Raw genomic sequence first — 20,317 nt, forward strand, 5'->3', positions numbered from 1 at the left:
TGGTTTCATCTCAGGTCATGATCTCAGGGTCCTGAGATCAAGCCCCATGTCCGACTCCATGCTCAGCAGCGAGCCTGCTCTAGCATTCTCTCTCTCCTTCTGCCCCTCTCCCCACTCTCTCTTTCTGAAATAATTAAATCTTTTAAAAATACATACATATAGGGGGGCACCTGGGTGGCTCAGTGGGTTAAGCCTCTGCCTTCAGCTCAGGTCATGATCTCAGGGTCCTGGGATGGAGCCCGGCATCGGGCTCTCTGCTAGGCGGGGAGCCTGCTTCCCCCCCTCTCTCTCTGCTTGCCTCTCTGCTACTTGTGATCTCTGTCTGTCAAATAAAAAAATAAAATCTTAAAAAAAAAAATACATGCAGGGATGCCTGGGTGGCTCAGTTGGTTAAGCAGCAGCCTTCGGCTCAGGTCATGATCCCAGCGTCCTGGGATCGGGTCCCACATCGAGCTCCTTGCTCGGCAGGGAGTCTGCTTCTCCCTCTGACTCTGTCGGCCTGTCTGCCTGTGCTCACTCACTCTCTCTCTCTCTCTGACAAATAAATAAAAAATCTTAAAAAAAGATACATACATACATACATACTTAAAAGCTATTTCAGGCCTACCTCTTAGAACTGTACCAAATTTTTGGACACCTTGTAAATTCCATATACAAATGCTTTATCAGATCTATGTACTGCAAATATTTCTTCCCAGTCTGTGGCTTGCCTATTCATTTTCTTAGCTGTGCCTTTTTCTTAATGCCACATCATAAAACTTATTATGGAAGATTTTAAACACATATGAAAGTAAAGCGAATAGAATGATGTATTTATATATACCTGTCGCCCAGCTTTGTTAGTTACATATCATGATGAGTTTTATGTGTTCTATACCCTCGTCAAATCCTCCCTTCACCCACCACCTGCCCTATTTTGAAGCAAACTTTATCATCTTTCAATGAGCAGAAAATTCTCATTCCTGTAAGGTCTAACCTATCTCCCCCCCCTTTTATTGTTAGGGCTTTATATGCTAAAAAAATCTTTATCTACCCAAGGTTGCAAAGATATTCTCCAACATGTTCATTTAGAAGTTTTGTAGTATTAGATTTTATGTTTAAAGCTATGATCTGTCTTTAGTTAATTTTTGTGTGCAGTGTGAGGAGTGGATCCAATATTAGCTTTTTCTGATGGCTATCCTGTTATTCCAACACCGTTCACTGGAAAGTCCACTCTGTGACCCCAAATTTCACTAAAAAAAAAATTTAGGTAAAATTCACAAATTTTACCCAAAAGATATGTAAACACATGTCCATAAAGAGATTTGTATAAGAATGTTCATTGTATCTTGTACAAGAATGTTCAAATAGACTTAACCTGGAAACACCGCAAAGTAAAACAACATGTGAATGGGTAAATTGTGGCATCTTCATACGAAAGACTACTACTCAGCAATAAAAAGGAACAAACTACTAATACATTATATTTATAATATGGATGAATCCCAAAAACAATATGCTGAATGAAAGTATTTACATATTATCATAATTACTTTACACATGATCATACTTACATGAAGTTCCAGACAAAACTAATCATGGTGAAAGAAAGAACAGTGATTGTCTCTGGGTATGGACTTAAATGGAAAGGACATTGAGGGAACTTTCTGGGGCTTTGGAAATATTCCATATTTTATTTTATTTATTTGTTTATTTAGTAAGGTCCATGTCCAGCGTGGATCCCAATGCGGGGCTGGAACTCATGACTCTGAGATCAAGACATTAATACCTTTTTTGTTAGCACACAAAATTTTTAATGTCAATAAGAAATCAGAAAAAGGGGTCTGAGTGGCTTAGTTGGTTAAGCGTCTGCCTTCAGCTCATGTCATGATCCCAGAGTCCTGGGATCGAATTCCACCCCGGGCTCCCTGCTCAGCAGAGAGCCTGCTTCTTCCTCTGCCTTCTGTTCTCCCTGCTTGTGCGCTCTCTCTCTCTTATTCTCATTCTATCTCAAATAAATAAACTAAACCTTTAAAAAAAATAATAAATCACAAGGAACCTGGTTGGCTCAGTGGGTTAAAGCCTCTGCCTTCGGCTCGGGTCATGATCCCAGGGTCCTCGGATTGAGCCCCACATTGAGCTCTCTGCTCAGCAGGGAGCCTGCTTCCTCCTCTCTCTCTGCCTTCTTCTGTCTACTTGTGATCTCTGTCTGTCAAATAAATAAATTGATAAAAATCTTAAAAATAAATCACAAAAGTATTATTTTATATTTAGACCATTCTTTTTCTAAGTTCTTATTTTGAACTAATTTTTAGACTTACAGAAAAGTTGCAAAAATAAAGAACTCCCAGAGACCCCTTCAGCATTTTTATCACATTTGCTTTATTGTTCCATTTCTCTCTATTATACAGACACACATACAGCTGGCTAGATATTATACATGCATATGTTCTTTTTCTCGAGACATTTGAGAATAAGTTGTAGACGTGATGTCCTTATCCTTCTATCAGAGTGTATTTCCTAAGAATAAAGACATTATCTTTCAAAACCATAGTACAAATATCAAAAGGAAGGTAACAATGATACAACACTATTATCTAATCTGTAGACCTTCTTCATATTTTACCAATTGTCTCAATAATCTTTATTTAAATAAAAACAAGTGTTGTTGTTGTTTTTAAGGGTACCCTCACCCCAGCTCAAGGTTCCATCTGGGATAGCACATTAGATTGCCAAGGTTCTTTAAATTCTGTTAATCTGGAACAGCTCATCTCTCACTTTATCTTTTTTTTTTTTTTTTAAGTCATCTTTTTACTTTTTTTTTTTTTTTTGGTCATCTTTTTACCTTACATGGCGGTTGAACTCATGACTCCAAGATCAAGAGTCATATGCTCTACTGACTGAGCCAGCCAGGCTCCCTTTATCTTTCAAGACCTTAATATTTTGAAGATATCGTAGGCCTCACTTTTTAATCTTTGTTTGTGTGTCCCATTTCACTGATAAGGAAACCAAGGCCCAGAGAGGTTATACAGCTTGTCCAAAGCCACACAGCTAGAAAGTGGCAGAGCTGGGATCTCAACTCAGGCCTTTTGGTTTCAGACTGCTTTGCCTTCCTGCTTTGGGGTATTGTAGCTATGGAACAAAGACAACTTATTTGTGGTTTTCCCTGGCCTGTTCAAGGGAAGGACAAAGACGGTTGATTTTAGCAAACAGTCCTTTAAGACATAACACCTTAAGGAACTAGAATAGTAAGTACCAGGAGCTCATAAAGTCTGAGTTACCGCTCTCAGGAGCAATTTACAATCACCCTGATGGAGTGCTGGCTGCGTCTTCCACATCCAGCCCCATGAGCTGTGTCTCCATGGAGCTGTGCTGGACAAGAAGGACCTCCCAATAAACAGCCTTAAGTCAGTTGAGTTACTTTTGGATCTGTGGCTGGTTCCCAAGACAGATGCAGAGACATTGAAGCGATTGGCAAGTTGGGTTTATAGTTCAAGGAAAAGAAGGAAGAAAGCCTTTCTTACTGATTGTGAAGAATCCGGACATGCCAGCTTTCATTTCTAGACATGCTTTCGTTGGGGTTACAAAATTCTCCCAGTCCTTCCTCTACCAGTGGATACCAGAATGAATTCTGAGCCTTTTTTTTTTTTTAAATAATTTTGAGCTTTGAGAAGCAGATGGAATTCTTAGCCCCTAGCAAATTCATGCTGCACAGCAATGACCTTAATCGTGGACAACATTAGTTGCAGGCTTGCTACCTTCCAGGCACTGGAACTTCCCAGGGTGAAGTTCTTCCCATGCATTATCCCACTTACTAAAAAAGGCTTGATAATAGATAATGCTTAATGAGCATTTACTATGTCAAGTGTTTATATGGACTATCTCATAACCTGTACGGAAGTAAGTATTGTTTTTATATTTCTCATTTCAAAGGTGAAGAAACTAAAGCACAGAGAAGTTAGGTCATTTTGTCTAAAGTCATACACAGGAAGGAGCAAAGTCAAATCCAGGCTTTCTGGTTCCAGAGTCCAGGCTTGTGGAGGGGCTAAGAGATTGAGTGGCTTGTCCAACTCATGGGGCCATGATATGCAGTACCAGGAATTTGAACCCAGGTGTACCAGCTGCAGAATCACTTCTGTTCCAATGTGCCGTGTTTCTTGGGGCTTTACGTGCTGATTTCTTATGCACCATACCCTATCCACCAAGCACCAGACACCTGGGCTGGAGAGCAAGGCCTATAATCACGATCTGTCCCGCTCACAGACCTTCACTGTTTCCTAGGTGCTTCCAGGGGTCAATCCAGACTCTTGGCCTGACTTTCAAGGTCCTCAGAGGTTGGGTTGATCTCCCATCACCCCATTCTCAGCTCACTTTGTGCATTCATCTCTCTAATCAGCTGAACTACTTGTTGCTTCTCATCCATCCTTAGTGTGGGAGTCAGACCTGGTACCCGGGGCTACATATAGCTCTTGGACATGTTCCTCTGGCCAACACAGTACTTCATGTTATTATGTTTAGTATCAGTATGGGGTCATGCTTTCTTCCCCTACCAAGGATTATAATTCATTACTATCATTACTTATTTTGATGTTCAAATTGTTCCAGATTTGGGCAATAGAAGAAACCCCTCCAATCTGACTTTTGTGTCCTTTCAATATGTCACATGATTCTTTTGGCATATCCTTACTTTCTGGCTCAGTAAGATGGTCCAGGCTCATGTTGGCATTTCCCTGTCCCAACACTGAGATTCAGTCATTTCTCCAAGAAGCCTTTTTTTTTTTTTTTTTTAAAGTAGAGAATGGTATTTAGAAAGCAAGATCTGGGTACTAGGTGCTTATTGTTAGAGGGGTGTCATTTTTTGTGGGCTCTCTCAGCAGACAGAACTATGAAGTGTGTTTACACATGGTGTTTATAATTGAGGAATTTCACTTAAAAATCTGGACTTCCCTCCTCTTTAGAAATCTGAGTATCTGATCACAGTCAGGAGGGAAACTGGCAATAATTGGTTGGAGCATGGTAGAGGATCAATAACATCAGTGTTCTCACTAAAGCATGTATTGAATGCCTTCTGTGAGCCAGCCACTATGTTAGATAACATTACTACTAATATCTAGTAATATATGAGACTGTAGTACTCTAGTACCCAGTTTTGCTTACCTTATATGGTTGTAGGCAGTAGAGTATTAATTTCTGGTCCTTGCTTTTGATTGCTTTCTTCCCTCTCTAGCTGCAAGGAAAGCTGGACATCCTAATACATCCAACTCACTCAAAGCCCAACTCAAATGCCACCTCCTCCTTGAAGCCGCCCCCAGTTTGCCCTATTGGTGGTCACATCTCCATTCTATAAGCTTTATACCCTTCTCCTAACATTTACCACCTTCTATCCTGGATTACAGATTTCTTACTCCATCTACTCTTATTAATATTCTTTCTTTTTTTAAGATTTTATTTATTTGACACAGACAGAGAGCAATCACAAGTAGGCAGAGAGGCGGGGAGGGGGGAGCAGGATCCCTGCTGAGCAGGGAGCCCGATGTGGGGCTTGATCCCAGGACCCTGAGATCATGACCTGAGCTGAAGGCAGAGGCTTAACCCACTGAGCCACCCAGGTGCCCCTAATCTTCTCTTTCTGATAAGGAGACTATATACTCCTTGAGGGCAGGGGCTGTGTCCCTCTTGCCCATAGTATGTTCCTTAAATATTAACATTAAACCTGGCATTCAGTGACAATTTCCACCAGAAACAAATACTTTTGAACCTCCTATTTCATGTGGGGTAGTGTGTATATGGCAGATAGCGCTGATATAATTGTAAGCAGAACCGGTACAGTTATGTCCTCACAGAGCTTACTGACTGTTAGGGAAGATATTAAAATCATATCATATGTATTTATAGGATGATTTAAAAAACAAATGATGGGGGCGCCTGGGTGGCTCAGTGGGTTAAAGCCTCTGCCTTCAGCTCAGCTCATGATCTCAGGGTCCTGGGATCGAGCCCCACATCAGGCTCTCTGCTCAGTGAGGAGCCTGATTCCCCCTCTCTCTCTGTCTGCTTCTCTGCCTACTTGTGATCTCCATCTGTCAAATAAATAAATAAAATCTTTTTAAAAAATTGTTTAAATGATGTATATTTGCACTATTGTCCCCTGTTGACTTTATACATATACACATACCTTTAGAAAATATATGGTATTGGTTGATGTTTTGTTTTCCATTTCAAGGGGTGTCTTTTTTTTTTTTTTTCAGCCCACAGTATGTCTTGCAGAGTTGAATAGGTTTACATCATCTTTTTTAAGTGATATGTGGTAGTCATGAGTATGGATATTTCATTTCCCTATTGTTGGACATTTAGAATGCTTTCGGTTTTCGCTTTTGCACTACAAACAAGGATGCAACAGGTCTCTCCGTGTAGTTACGCTTGTTTATCTGGTAGATTCCAAGACATCAAATTGTTGGGTCATAGGGTTACTTCTCTTTTTCATTTTTTTTGTTCTGAACACATCTGATCATTGGAATTCATGCATTATTTTTGTGATGAAAAAGTAAAAAATAGAAAGAAGTAGGTAGATTTTTTGTGTTGTTGGCTCTTAGGAAGTAGAGGTGCCTAATCACTGTCACATGACTGTTATATAATCTGCTAATCATTATGTAATGAAATCTGAAAAGGATGCTTCTGTAATTCCACATCCCCAAGCAGAGAAATCTCAGGCCTTCAACCCTGTCTAAAAGATGAGAAACACAGCTCTCTACAGAGACTTTGGGCCCACTCTGATAGAAAACATCACCGCATATCAATGACTAGTGTTTCTTACTAGTAAAGCCTCCTTAAAAATCTATTTCCCTTTTGGCTGCCACAGAACCACAGATCGGTAAGGGGCTTCTTAATAGTCTCATGCAGTCTTGTAACAGTTTTGAGTCATAGCAAAGCCAGCAAGTTCTGTGGCTTTTCTCAGCTGAAATTCCTATAAACACCATCAATTTACAAATGATTCAATGAGGAGCTTAAACCTGAGCTGATAAAGGATGAAATACACAAAGACCTTGAATGATGCTCTGAGAGCAACAGATACAGTCATCACTGCTCTTTGAATAGCACGTTGCTGGTTCTCCACATCCTTCCCTGTGTATTGTATCACTGACTCCTCTGAGACAAGATCCGCTGAGGGTAGCTGGGGACACTAAGGTTAAGAGAGAATAGTGCAATCAAGGAGGGTCTGTTGGGCACATCCTGATCAGACATGTGAAGAACTCAGGGGAAACACAGATGAGACAGATGAGTAAGGAGTTCCAGGTCTTGGGGGGATGTCAGGCTTAAAATGAACGAATGAATGGATATACGTATACATACACGTATACATATATGTATATGTATAGAAAGGAAGAGGTGAGGGAAAGAACACTTACACTGAGAAAACAGCATATAGAGGCACAGAGGCCAGAAAGGTAGAAGAGCAAGATGGAGGAAGAGAACAAGGCATGAAATGGGCTCTGAGTCTCTCTCTTTTTTTTTTTTTTAAATTAAAGATCTTATTTAGAGAGAGAGAGAGCAAGAGCTGGCAGAGGGAGAGGGAGAGAGAGAATCCCAAACAGACTCGCGGTTGAGCACAGAGTCCCATGCAGGGCTCCAGTTCACGACTCAGATCAGGACCTGAGGTGAATTCAAGAATCCTGTGGTTAACTGAGTGAACCACCCAAGTGCCCCACTCTGAGTCTTCAATAAATGTCTGGGGTAAGTTAGAGACAGAGAGAGAGAGAGAATGATGATCCAATCGCAAATATTTTGGACAAAGTCTTGGGTATGAGTTAGGCACTTTGCAAGCAGTAAGGATTCAGTGAGTGGTGAACCACAAAAGCTGAGACCTTGGTGAGCTCACGGTTTGGTGGAAGTAGAGACAAATCCATGAAGTGAAGTGACAAGCCACCATGACTGATGCCAGTGTAGACCACGCAGGTACCTCCAGAAGTCTGGTGAAAAGTTACAAAGCAAGGAGGCGACACCTTGGCTTGGACTTCCTCAACGCTGGCTTCCATTTAGGGAAGTTTAGGGCAGAGAGAGGTCAGTTTTCTTTGACTTAACCAGGTTTTAAAAACAAAACATTTAGAGCTTTACTATATGCTAATTATGGTAATAAGCATTTTCCATGTGTTAAATCACTTAACTCTCACATGGATCCCCGCAGGCGGTATTGTTAGTATTCCATTTTACAAGTGAAAAAGCTGAGGCTGAGAGAGGTTAGGTAACTCGCCGAAATTCACGCGGCTAGTAAGTGGCAAAGGCAAAGCTGGGAGCCCCGTTCTTTTCTTCTTTTTTTTTTTTTTAATTTATTTGACAGACAGAGATCACAAGCAGGCAGAGAGCAGGCGGAGAGCAGGCGGGTGGTGGGGGGTTTGGGGGGGCAGCGGGGGAAGAGCAGGCTCCCCGCTGAGCAGAGCGCCAGATGTGGGGCTCGATCCCAGGACCCTGGGATCATGACCTGAGCCAAAGGCGGAGGGTTTAACCCACTGAACCACCCAGGCGCCCCAATGGGAGCCCCGTTCTTAAAGAAGGCCGGTAACATCAACAGTCCTCTCCAGGCTAGATTTCATTTCGCATGATGCTGGGGATCTCACTTTCTCTCTTTAAGCCTCGGCACCCGCGTCTGTAAAATGGGGCGAGGGCCCCAACTGTTAGCTCCCGCTCAGGCGCTGTTGGGAGCGCCACTCGCGGATCACCTGGACAAGCGACCCGTCCGGGAGGCGGAGGCCGGGATCACTCAGTCTGCGCTCACAGCCCCAGCCTCCGCCGCCCGGCTCCAGACCGGTTCCCATGACAACCCGGCCAGCCACCAGCCTGAGGCTGGCCTGCGTCACGTCCGGCCCGTTTGTTTCCGGGTCTAGCCCCAGTCGCGGCGGCGGCCCTCCAAGCCCCAGAGCCGGACTCTGCTACTCCTCTGCTCATTCTCCTGCCTCCCGCTTCTTCCTCCGCCGCCCACAACCGTCGGCCTCTCCCCGGCGCAACGCGCAGCTGCGACCCAGCCTCTCTTTGGACCCGCCTCCGAAGGACGTCACTTCCTGGACGAGTGTTTCCAGGTCACCGCTTGTCCCGGGGTACTGGCCTCGGTACCCTGCAGCCGGCCGGAGCGACGAGAGCCCAGGCGGGCCCGGCTCCGGCGGCGGCCGCGGCTCCCTCTGGATTTCCTCGACCCGGGCGTCCTCGGCGACAGTGCCGGGGTGAGTGCGGGGCGGCCGCGGGCGGAAACGGCGTCCGGCGTTTCCCAGGGCAGAGGGGGCGCCTGAGTCGGCGGGGCTTGGCCGACCCGGGGGTGGGGTCCACTCGCAGCCGGCGGGGGCGACGGGCGGCCCCGCCTTTTCGGCCTCCCGAGAGCCCAGCTTGTCCTCAGGATCCTCACTCCGCCGAGGGTTGCCTCGTAGACTCCTGGGACCGGCCATGGGTGGCTCAGGGCAGCTCAGCAGGAACACCCCCTCTTCGGGGACTAACCAAGCGGGAGGCCACCCTGACTCCACCGGGAGGCAGTTGCCGCGCAGTGGTCCCCAGCCTAGTCTCTGGCAGCAGATCTGGGTTTGTACTCACTGTGTGACCTTGGACAAGTCATTTCATCTTCCGAGCTTCATTTGCCTAATTGGTTAAATGGAAGTGATCGTGCCTAAGGCTGTGGTGGAGATCAAAGTGATGCTTGTGAAGCACGGTCTCTGACATACAGCAGGCATCCTGTAAATGATAGCTGCTGTTAATTCATTCATGCACCCAGAAGAGGCCAGAGTTTGGGACTGGGGTGTTTTTCACAACCGGTATGGCCCTCAGAGGCCGTAGGAATGACCAGGTTGGGAATAGCAGCCGCTAGCTTCTGCCCCTGGGGGAGGCGAAACTACTTCCTTTAGAGCCCCTCTGTGGGGCAGCTGCCAGTAAGGAAGCCCGTTTTCAGCACCACTGGGGTTATATTCAGAGGTTTGCAAGGCCTCTGAATTTCTCTGGAATCTGATTGGGGTCTGGAGACCCTCTGATGTTTCACAACCAGTGCAGCATGCTTTAGATGTATGTGTCTCAGAAGCTTCAGAATTGGAATTGAGTGCACAGGAGTGACGGGTTAGGAGGTGGAGGGGTTGAATTGCTTGCTCTCCTCTCGGTGCTCTCTGCAGGCTGAGGGAACTCAGAGCTGGCTGAAGCTAGACCAGAGATCTGTAAACCTGTGGACTGGGGCAATGCTGGGACCAAAATAGCTTTTGGCTGTGCAGGGAGGGGGCGCCTTCAAATGCTGCTTGGGGAGCGTTCTGCTTGAATGGGCCTGTTGAGGTAAAGCCAAGCTAATGCTTTGCTACCCCGAGATCATTTCAGTTCCTTTCAGTGAGGTTTTAAACAGATACAGCTTTCCTTTGAGATGCTTAAAAAATAATCTTTAGAAAGATAAAAATCCTTAAAAAGCCACCACCTCTCTGACTGTATATGTAATATTTCTCTTCATCGACTTGTTTTTCAAAGGGAGCCCAGATTGTGGGTGCAGGAAGTGCTGACCAGGCCTGTTGGCTTTGGGCACCCGCCTGACACTGTTAGGGATGTTCACAGTGCCATTCTCCCCCCCCACCCCACCAGACTGGCACGTCATGGTGTTCCAGTCCTTGGGTTGCTTGGAGAAATTAACGGCTTCTGTCATTGCGCTGTCTAGTCTCCTGTAACCACGCTGTTTTTGCAGAGAGTGTGTTTTTTTGTTGTTCTCGCAGAGTGCTGGGAATAAATTGCTGGCTCTATGCTCAGAAAATACACCAGCTATGACCAGCTACAATGCAGCCTGTTTTCTCAGAGAATGTATTCAGAAGGGATGATGTCAGCTGCCTCACCACTGGCCGGTTTCTGGCCAGCCTCTTCCCTTGGCCCTTGAGCTTACATCATAAAGAGATTTGTGGCTCTTCCAGCCCCGTTTTGTGTGGGAAGATGTGAATTTTGCTACTATAGGAATTTTTAGAACTTAACTCTGCTCGTCCTGCCATAGGATGTTCTAACTTAGCCTAGCCCTTTCAAGTAGAGCTGTCCAGCAGGTGCCGCAGGGCGGCTTTGCCTAGAAGCGGCCTAGCTCAGAGCTTGAGTCAAGGATTTGGCATTGGACTTAGGTTTGGGCCTCAGATCCACTTCTGCCTTGGGCCTCAGGGCCTACCAGATTCAAACTCCAGCTCTGACCCTTGGAAGCTCCACTGCGCAGGTGGTTTCATGGCCGAACCTTGGTTTCCTTCGAACGTTATGTGGGTTAAGTGGGATGATGCAGTTAAAGCCGAAGGCCCTGTGCTTAGCTCATAGTAGGACCTCAGTGATTATTCGTTCCCTTCTCTTTCCTTACTTATCTCAGCATTCATTTCCTTTCACTTGTTTCCTCACCTGCCTATGTTGGTTCAGGATTCATCATAGATTGGTTTCCTTTCCTTGACTTTAGGGTTTGGAACACCAGTTGGGCTATTCAGATCCCTTTTCCTTGTTTATTGTGTGCTAGCAACAAACAAGGGTGTGGACTGTGGTGTGATTACAGAGCAGCAGACACTGAGCTTGAGGGTGGCTGACTTTGTTTAAAAAAAAAAAATCCGCCTCTATAGGCTCAAAGCTGACTTCCTTGGAGAAAAACCACAGCAGTATTTAGGAGTCTTGATGTCCCTCTGTTTAAATTCTTATCAGATGAACCAAAAAATAGTCCCTGGGGCCAGAGACAGGACGGAAGTTTCTCTCAGATGAATAAAAAATGGTAAATACATATGCGTTTTTTTTTTCTTTCTTTTTTCTTTTCTTTTTCTTGCTTTTTTAAAGATTTTACTTATTTATTTGAGAGAGAGAGCATGAGAGGGGGAAAAGGTCAGAGGGAAAAGCAGACTCCCTGTGGAGCTGGACTCCAGGATCATGACCTGAGCCGAAGACAGTGGCTTAACCAACTGAGCCACCCAGGTGCCCCCATATGCGTTTTTAATAAGGACAGTGATGTCTTTTCTTGGGTTGCAATACCTTTGATAATAAGCTCTTTCAATTAGAATTGAGGGCGAGGCTGTGGCTTCCCAACTGCTGCCCCCTACCCACCCCATATCTTCCCACTGCACCCATCCTAGAGCCTGGCACAGGATAGGTGCTGCATAAATACTTGTTGAACTGGGAAATCATAGGGTATGTATGGGAAGGAACACAGTGCCTCAGAGGGCAGGCTTGGAATCTTGGGTTCCCTTACCCTGGCTCCTTACAGCATGTCATGTCGTGGAGCCTCTCTGTTCCTTCTCTCTCCAGCTGATCTCTCAGGAGATCAGTGAGAAACCGAAGGAGTGGCATCTTGAATCGATCATTCATTTTGCCTGTTTGATCAGACACCTACTGTGTGCCAGGCTGTGTGTTAGGCACCATGGTGAACAAAACAGATGTGGTCCTTGCCTTTGCCTTTGCGGAGCTTACTGGGTAAGGGGGGGGTACAAAGAGAAAGGAAGTTAGTAAATGAATAAATAAAGTTGGTAATTTCAGATGGTGATTATCCCACGATAATGGGATCCCAAGGGACCGGGAAGCAGGGAGTTACTGCGCTGGGGTTGCCAGTGAGGTACCTGTGGGGTGACATTTGAACTAATGCCTGAGTAACGAGAGTAAGCTGGCTATGGGAAAGATCAGAGGAAGAACGTGCAAAAGGAACAACATGCAAAAGGAACAACATGGGCAAAGGTCCTGAGACAGGAATGAGCTTGGTGGGTTTGAGGAACAGACAGAAAGGTCCCTGTGGGTAGAACTTAGAGGGAAAGGGAAGGCAGCTGTGAGAGGGCGCAGGAGTAGACCATGTGAAGCCTTTTACCTTGGTCAGGAGGTAGAATTTTATCCTAATGGACTTATGTTTGCCTCCTGTGCTTCTTACGTGTATTTGTCCCTGAAGCATTGGGCTCCCTTGGCAGGGCGGTGGGTGGGAGAAGGTGGCCTCTCTGTCCCCAGTTCTCCCGCACAGCTCACCCTCACCTCATAGTTTGATCTTCCAAGAGTCTTCCCAAAGGAGAAGGCAGGCGAGCGGCTTGAGATGTGGATGACTTTATGGGCCTCATGGTTGCTGCCAGTTTTGTAGGCCATTAGCACTTTCTGAGCTGAGGCCAGATCTCCCGACAGCCTGCACAGGGCTGTCCCCTCCCCTCAGCTTCCTTCTCAGTCCCGCGCTGTCTCCACAGCCAGCAAGAGCCTCCTGCACTTAGATAGGTGCTTATGAAGCACAGACCCCTGGCTCTGTGCTTGGGTTCCCTTAACGAGGAATTTAGTTAGGATCCCTGTGCCTGTAGCTAGTGGTCAGAACGGACGAGGCTGGAAATGCACATCGCCTCCTGGGTGGACATGTTCGCCCGCTCTGATCTTAGCTTCTTGAGAATGTGCGCTGTTGTGGCAGGGGGGCCGGCCCGTCCAGAGAGCAGCAGTAGCCGCTCGTGTGTGTCAAGGGCTTGTCCCGAGCCAGTCCTCTGTGAAGAGCTTTATATACTCATGGCACATGACCTTCCACCAAATATGGACTGTAGGTACTATTACCAACCCCTATTTTCAGAGGGGAAAACTGAGGCCCACAGAGGCTGAGTAATTTGCCCAGAGAAGCAGACCCAAGAGTCACACCCAGGCAGTCTGGCTTTGGGATCTGTTGGTGACGCCTGTGCCGCGCTGCCCACTGCACCCACCCAGCCCTGGCAGCGCCCTCTGTGAACCCAGATTTGCTCCCGGCCTTCTGGCACCAACCCCGTTGCTTGCTCTGTGCATGTTCTACTCACCAGCAGCCAAGCAGACAGCGAGAGTATATAAATCTGGTGTAGCCCGGCTCAGAATGTTCTGTCCTCTCCCAGTGGGACTATAAACCTCTCTAAAGGTGTAGGGGGGGGGGCGCCTGGACGGCTCAGCCGTTAAGTGTCTGCCTTTGGCTCAGGTCATGACCCCAGGGTCCTGGGATCGATCCCCACATCGGGCTCCCTGGTCTGTGGGAAGCCTGCTTTTCCCTCTCCCACTCCCCCTGCTTGTGTTGCCTCTTTCGCTGTGTCTCTCTCTGTCAAAAATTAAATACAATCTTTAAAATAAATAAATAAAAGAAGGTATGGGGGAATGCAGGCTGTCAAAGGCAGGTGAGGCGACCCCTGGTAGGACAGCCCTCTCCCCCTTCCTTCGAGCTCTTCAGGCGCTTCCCGTGCATCTTTGAGTCAAATGTACTGTCGGGGCGTGGGCTCCTGTCCTGATGGTGCCTGCAGCCTCATCTCTGGGCACCCCCTTCCCTTGCCCTCTCTGCTTCAGCTGCACTGGCCTGCCTTCTGCTCAAAGGCCAAGCTCCTTCCTGCCTCAGGAAAGCAGGGCGTGGCGGTCAAGGGCGAGACTTCAGAGCCAGGCGCTAGGGCTCAGCTCTGCCTCTTCGTGGTTCCAGATCTTTGGGCACTTTCTTAATATTTCTTTGTCTTAATTTTCACATCTCTTAAATGGGGATCCTGCCTCCTAGGGTCATTTAAGACAATGAAATGCGTTTGTGTGCCTAAGTGCCTGGCGCACAGTAGGCGCCGACTGTGTTCCTCGGGGCCTTCCTCCCTGGCGGTGCTGCTGCTGTTACGGTCTCCACCCACCTCTCTGCCCAGCGAACCCCTCATTCTTCAGGTCTGACTACCACTGCCCGGGCTGGGGGTGGGGGCCTTTCTAAAACTCCTCCTCCTCCCTGCAAACCCAGGTTCGAGCTGTACTCTTCATTCATGAGTTCAGCAAAGTCAGGGACCTGTTCGTTTCCACGACAACTTGGCATATAGTCCGTGTTCGGTAAATGTGGTGAATGAATGAGCAGAAAGGGGCCCAGGGCTGGTGATGCCTGGGGTAGCTCAGGCCAGTTCTGCCTCTCATTTTGTCTCAGCAGCCACGCTTGGGCACGTGGACCATTTCGAGGAATGACGTGCTTCTTGCTCTTCCCCTTCCAGAGCGCGCCCCTAGAGCGGGTGGGCACCATGTCAGTGCTTTTAGCCATGGCCCTGCCTCGAACCCAGAAACCATGGAGGAGATAAGGTAGCCCCTCCCCGTCTCTGGATCAGATGGGGAAGCCCAGTTCAATGGATACGAAATATAAGGATGACTTATTTCGGAAGTACGTGCAGTTCCATGAGGGCAGAGTGGACACTACCCCCAGCAAGCAGCGGCCTGGCAGTGATGAGTACCTTCGAGTGGCAGCCTCGGCCCTGCTCAGCCTACACAAGGTGGATCCCTTCTATCGATTCCGGCTGATCCAGTTCTATGAGGTGGTGGAGAGCTCCCTGCGCTCGCTCAGCTCTTCCAGCCTGCGGGCTTTGCACTGCGCCTTCAGTGTGCTGGAAACGGTGGGCGTCAACCTCTTCCTCTACCCGTGGAAGAAGGAATTCAGAAGCATCAAGGTAAGGTCTAGGGAAGGGCCAACCGCACTGTTCTGCCTTCTTCCCCTCCCAGACCCACTTGAGAGGGCTTGTGCCAATTACTGCCTCCTCTGCCCACAGACTCTCCTGTCTTCCCCACTGCCTTTGCCATAACAACTGGAAATACTCCCCCTTACCCACTCCACCCCCCGCTGGGGGAGGCTCCCTACTTGCTGTCTGACCAGTGTCATCTCTTTACTGGGTCCCTGCCCCTGGCAGCTCCCACGTGAAGCTGTGAGGTTGGAAAGGTAGGCAGCACCTTGTGATACAGGGCCTTGAAGCCCAGGGCATAGGGCTTAAATTGACCCTAAGCAGGCTGGGAATCAGGGCAGGCCAGGGTCAGGTTTCCATTTGCAAAGCATCCTTCTGGCTGTTGGATAGGAAATAGACTAGTGGGGGCGGCGAGAACAGTTAGGAGGCTGCCGTGGAAGTTGGGGTACCCTGAGAGCCGATTTGGACTGGGTGGTAACAGACAGGAGGCTGGAGGATGGATTTAAGAGAGAAAGAGAACTCGGAATCATTCCGAAGCCAGGTGATGGCTCAGGAGAGCTTCCACAAAGCCAGACTATTCTTCAGAACTTGCAGACATGCCCAAAAGGAATATTCTATTCACTCACTGGGCGTTCTGCCTCTACTCTCATACCTTCTCTTTAGGCCTGTTTGCCCTGTTTCCTCCTCATCTGGAGCAGAGCCGCTGAGCCCCGTATGGGAAGCCGGCAGCTTTGTACCCTCCGCTCGAGGCAGGAGTACCATGCGGTCTCCTGCGCCCGATGCGCTGAGCCAGCCTCTGCCTGCTGCAGTGATCGGTTGCCGAGATCCTTCCTCCCCGCTACTCCCCCTATGCTTCCAGAGGCTCTGCCCTGGGTGTGCCGGGCTCTGGAACCGGCTCTGCATGTGTCTCAGAGAGCAAACAGTGCCTCTGTTTTTCTGTCCCCTTCTCCTTAGACCTACACGGGCCCCTTCGTTTATTATGTCAAGTCGTCGTTACTGGAAGAGGACATCCGAGCCATCCTGCATTACATGGGCTACGTGCCTGAGTTAGGGACTGCGTACAGACTCAAGGAGCTTGTGGAGACCCTCCAGGTGAAGATGGTCTCCTTTGAGCTCTTTCTGGCCAAGGTGGAGTGTGAGCAGATGCTGGAAATCCACTCACAAGTCAAGGACAAGGGCTACTCCGAGCTGGACGTGGTGAACGAGCGCAAAAGCAGCACGGAGGATGTGCGGGGCTGCTCGGAGGCCCTGCGGCGGCGGGCTGAGGGCCGGGAGCACCTGACGGCCTCCATGGCCCGCGTGGCGCTGCAGAAGTCAGCCAGCGAGCGGGCGGCCAAGGACTACTACAAGCCGAGGGTGACCAAGCCCTCGAGGTCGGTAGATGCCTACGACAGCTACTGGGAGAGCCGGAAGCCACCCCTGAAGGCCTCGCTGAGCCTGCGGAAGGAGCCCACGGCGCCAGACGTGGGGGACGACCTCAAGGATGAGATCATTCGCCCGTCTGCTTCGCTGCTGACCATGTCCAGCTCCCCCCATGGAAGCCCAGATGACCTGCCGTCCGCCTCCCCCAGCAACGGCCTCGGCCTGCTGCGTGGCACATACTTCTCCGCTCAGGACGACGTGGATCTGTACACAGACTCGGAGCCCAGGGCCGCATACCGGAGGCAGGACGCCCTGCGGCCGGACGTGTGGCTGGTCCGAAACGATGCCCACCCCGTCTACCACAAGCGCTCACCCCCCGCCAAAGAGTCCTCCCTGTCCAAGTGCCAAAACTGTGGGCTGTCCTGCAACTCCTCCCTCTGCCAGCGCTGCGACAGCCTGCTCGCGGGTCCCCCAGCCTCCAAGCCCGGCGCCTTCTCTGGCAAGCCCTCCGCCCACGACAGCCTGGCCCATGGGTCGTCTCTGCGGGAGAAGTACGCTGGCCAGACGCAGGGCCTTGAGCGGCTGCCACACCTCCACCCAAAACCCAAGACCCCCACCACAGCCACCTCCCGCTGTGGCTTCTGCAACCGCCCGGGTGCCACCAACACCTGCACCCAGTGTTCGAAAGTCTCCTGCGACGGCTGTCTCAGCGCCTACCATTACGACCCCTGCTGCAAAAAGAATGAGCTGCACAAGTTCATGCCCAACAACCAGCTGAACTACAAGTCCACCCAGCTCTCCCATCTCGTGTACAGATAGACTGGACCTTGCACCCCCTGCTCCAAGGGCTACGCCACTGACTTTCCGGTTCCCCGTTCCGGGGAAGAAGTGTTAGTGTGTTGATCTCAGAATCAGAGACCTGCATCTGACCATGTAGGTGTCGGGGATCGTGGGCTTGGCTGCGCCATATGGGAGTTCACTGGGTGGCCCAGATATTTCATCTGGTGGCTGCTTTGTCGCCTGACAAGGGAGAGGGTGGCACTTCCGTTCAGATTCATTTTTGCTAATCTCTCCACTCCTGTTGCGTTGTTCGTTTTGTTTTCGGAGAGGATTTCTAACTCCGAGACCCTTGTCAACACCCACCCCCCCCAGACTCCACCCCCTCCCACCCCCCACCCCCCCACCCCCCCGCCAACCACCACCACCACTCCAAAGCCAACTTGGACTGGGAAGGGCCCTCCAGGTCACCTCCAAATGCCCACCTGGAGCGCCGAGCTAGAGGCCTGTTGGCTTGTGAAATGAGCCCTCCTGCCACACCGGGCCTCTTCCCATGGCTCATCCTTTGGCCTCCCCCTTCCCAAACACAAGGATCCCCACCTGGACTCCCCCCACCCCGCTGACTTCCTCCTGTCCAAGTCTCCAGGGTGGGCGGAGTCCAGCTGTCCCTGAATGGCATCCTGTTGCCACTGCAGCTCGGTGCGGCCCGTGTGTCCGAGCGCTTTGCTCCAGCACATCCAGGTGTGGCCTTCCATGGCAGGATGGACTGTTCCCCCTTTCTGTTGTTTGCACATGCCCCTCTCACTGTACTGTAAATAGATATTTTTGAGATTTATTTTTAAATAAATATTCAACTTGCCGTGTGTTTCAAAGTGGTTAAAATATGAATTATGTAGCTATTTATACAAACGGCCTGGGTTCTTCAGTCTTCCAAGGGAGGGTCTCGTGCTCTTCCGTGTTGTACCCTACACAAACCACAGCCCGAGGATAGAGCGGAGAGTGTGGGGGCAGAGACAGACGATGTCCCGGAGTCGGTGGAGAGCCACTGTCTTCCCTACAATAAATCTCTATATACCTACCTCCAGTGTACACTTAGGGGGCTAGCATGGGCTGGGTCGGGGGGGCGCGGTCTCTGCACCTGTGGACCGCAGTAACGTAGTGACCTTCAGGACCCTCGCCCTGCAGATCGACAGCCTGGTCTTTGTCTCTTGCTGCATGTGAACCTCGCACTCCAAACCTCTGGAGTCTTGTTTCAGAAGGAAAATCCTGTGGGATTCCCCCTCCCCTCCATCTCAGCCTTCTTCGCCTGTTTCCGGGACTCTGCGACATCAGTGATCTTTTTTGCACTAAAAGTGGGCCCGAGTCAGCGTGTGCCCATCACACGGACGTTTCCTGAGACACTCAGCCAAGCCTCAGCACTTCCAAACCTGAAGGCCCCTTAAACTCTGAGTGACTGACCCCTGGATCTTCCTTTTGGGGTGCAGAGCAGGAGTGGGGCAAGAATTTGAAAATAAAACCACTTCCTTGTGAACTACTATATTTTAGCCATAAGTGTTTGTGATGTACAGAATATTATAGGAATTTACATGCAGTGGGTTTTCTGGTAGTAGGAGGAGGTATTCAGCTCTTGAACAAATTTAAATCTGGCTGAATCCTGAGGTCACTGAATTTGCTGATGTTCTTCCAACTCGGTCGAGTGATTTTAAGGTTTTCCAAATCTTCTATGGCTCTTTTTTATATATCTGGTAGAGCACATGTAGATACTCAGTGTGTATATACAGCTGAATTTCAACCCCTTTATTACTAAGACCAGCCCGCTCCGGGGTCCTCATCTTTGCTGTTCTTCCTTTCCACATTTCAGAAGTGTCGATGCCTGTTTTACTCCTGAGAGCACTAGTTTGCTAGTTTTCCGTTCCCAGATCGCTCCAGCCTACGGGAACTCTACCAACCGTGATGCCAGGTCACTTGTGCCACCAGTGGGCAGAAGCAGGAGTGCCCACCTCATCCTGGGAGAGAAGGTTTGGCGCACATGTCATCACGGAGATGCTGTTGTGTTCACAGACTGGAACAGAAAACGCTCTGCCCCTGTTCTTGGTGTGTACCTTCTTGTATGAGGTTGCTGTGATTGAGCTGGATAAAATATATGCTAATTTAAAAAGGCAGATGTTTTACATTTGATTTCTACTAAGAATTGAAATGTTGAGAGATGATTTAAAAAATAATAAAGTGTCTTCCATTATTAAACCAGGCGTTTGGGGTTTTATGTCCCTCCCTCCCTGCTGCTGTTGAAGTTTGGGTTGCCTGGATTTTTTTGTTTGTTTTGCTCAAACCGCATTCTTCAATGACAGGACTCACATTTTCTCCTCCACAGAACTGAGACGTGACAATAGCCGGCATTCGGCATTCGTGAGCTCACACCGTGAGCCGGGTTATGCTGGGACTTTACGTGCATGATCCCATGTAACAGTGTTCAGCTTTCCTGTCTGCTAGGTCGTATTACGATCCCCGCCTGTAAGGTGTGCAGAAAATGAGGTGTGCAGAGCTCAGCGTGTTTCTTTCTTTCTTTCTTTCTTTTTTTTTTTTAAAGATTTTATTTATTTATTTGACAGACAGAGATCACAAATAGGCAGAGAGAGGAGGAAGCAGGCTCCCTGCTGAGCAGAGAGCCCAATGTGGGGCTTGATCCCAGGATCCTGGAATCATGACCCAAGCTGAAGGCAGAGGCTTTAACCCACTGAGCCACCCAGGCACCCCTCAGCTGTGTTAGGTCTGGGACCACAGACTCCAGGAGAAACGATTGTTGGTGGTAACACTGGAGGACATAATGA

At 48.9% G+C, this 20,317-nt stretch overlaps 1 protein-coding gene across 2 annotated transcripts; it reads left to right on the forward strand.

The window, feature by feature from the left end:
- Nucleotides 1-8,863: 8,863 nt before the first annotated feature.
- SPATA2 (spermatogenesis associated 2) lies at nucleotides 8,864-19,733 on the forward strand. Of its 2 annotated transcripts, XR_004287436.1 has the most exons (4): nucleotides 8,864-9,188; nucleotides 14,895-15,341; nucleotides 16,305-17,645; nucleotides 19,351-19,733. XR_004287436.1 is itself a non-coding variant. In XM_032350375.1 (3 exons), the coding sequence occupies exons 2-3, from the start codon at nucleotides 15,006-15,008 to the stop codon at nucleotides 17,529-17,531; spliced, it is 1,563 nt and encodes a 520-aa protein (XP_032206266.1). In that variant the 5' UTR covers nucleotides 8,864-9,188; nucleotides 14,895-15,005; the 3' UTR covers nucleotides 17,532-19,733. The 2 variants fall into 2 exon arrangements, 1 of the variants encoding a protein (XP_032206266.1); XM_032350375.1 differs by having other exon boundaries at nucleotides 16,305-19,733.
- Nucleotides 19,734-20,317: the final 584 nt, after the last annotated feature.

This window comes from Mustela erminea, chromosome 7 (assembly GCF_009829155.1).
Source record: "Mustela erminea isolate mMusErm1 chromosome 7, mMusErm1.Pri, whole genome shotgun sequence".
In the NCBI taxonomy this organism is placed as follows: Eukaryota; Metazoa; Chordata; class Mammalia; order Carnivora; family Mustelidae; genus Mustela; species Mustela erminea.

Bases quoted from the DNA above. Each gene is read 5' to 3' on its own strand.
- SPATA2 (XM_032350375.1), top strand. From the start codon at position 15,006: ATGGGGAAGCCCAGTTCAATGGATACGAAATATAAGGATGACTTATTT. The intron at 15,342-16,304 runs GTAAGGTCTAGG...CCTTCTCCTTAG, and splicing joins AGGAATTCAGAAGCATCAAG to ACCTACACGGGCCCCTTCGT.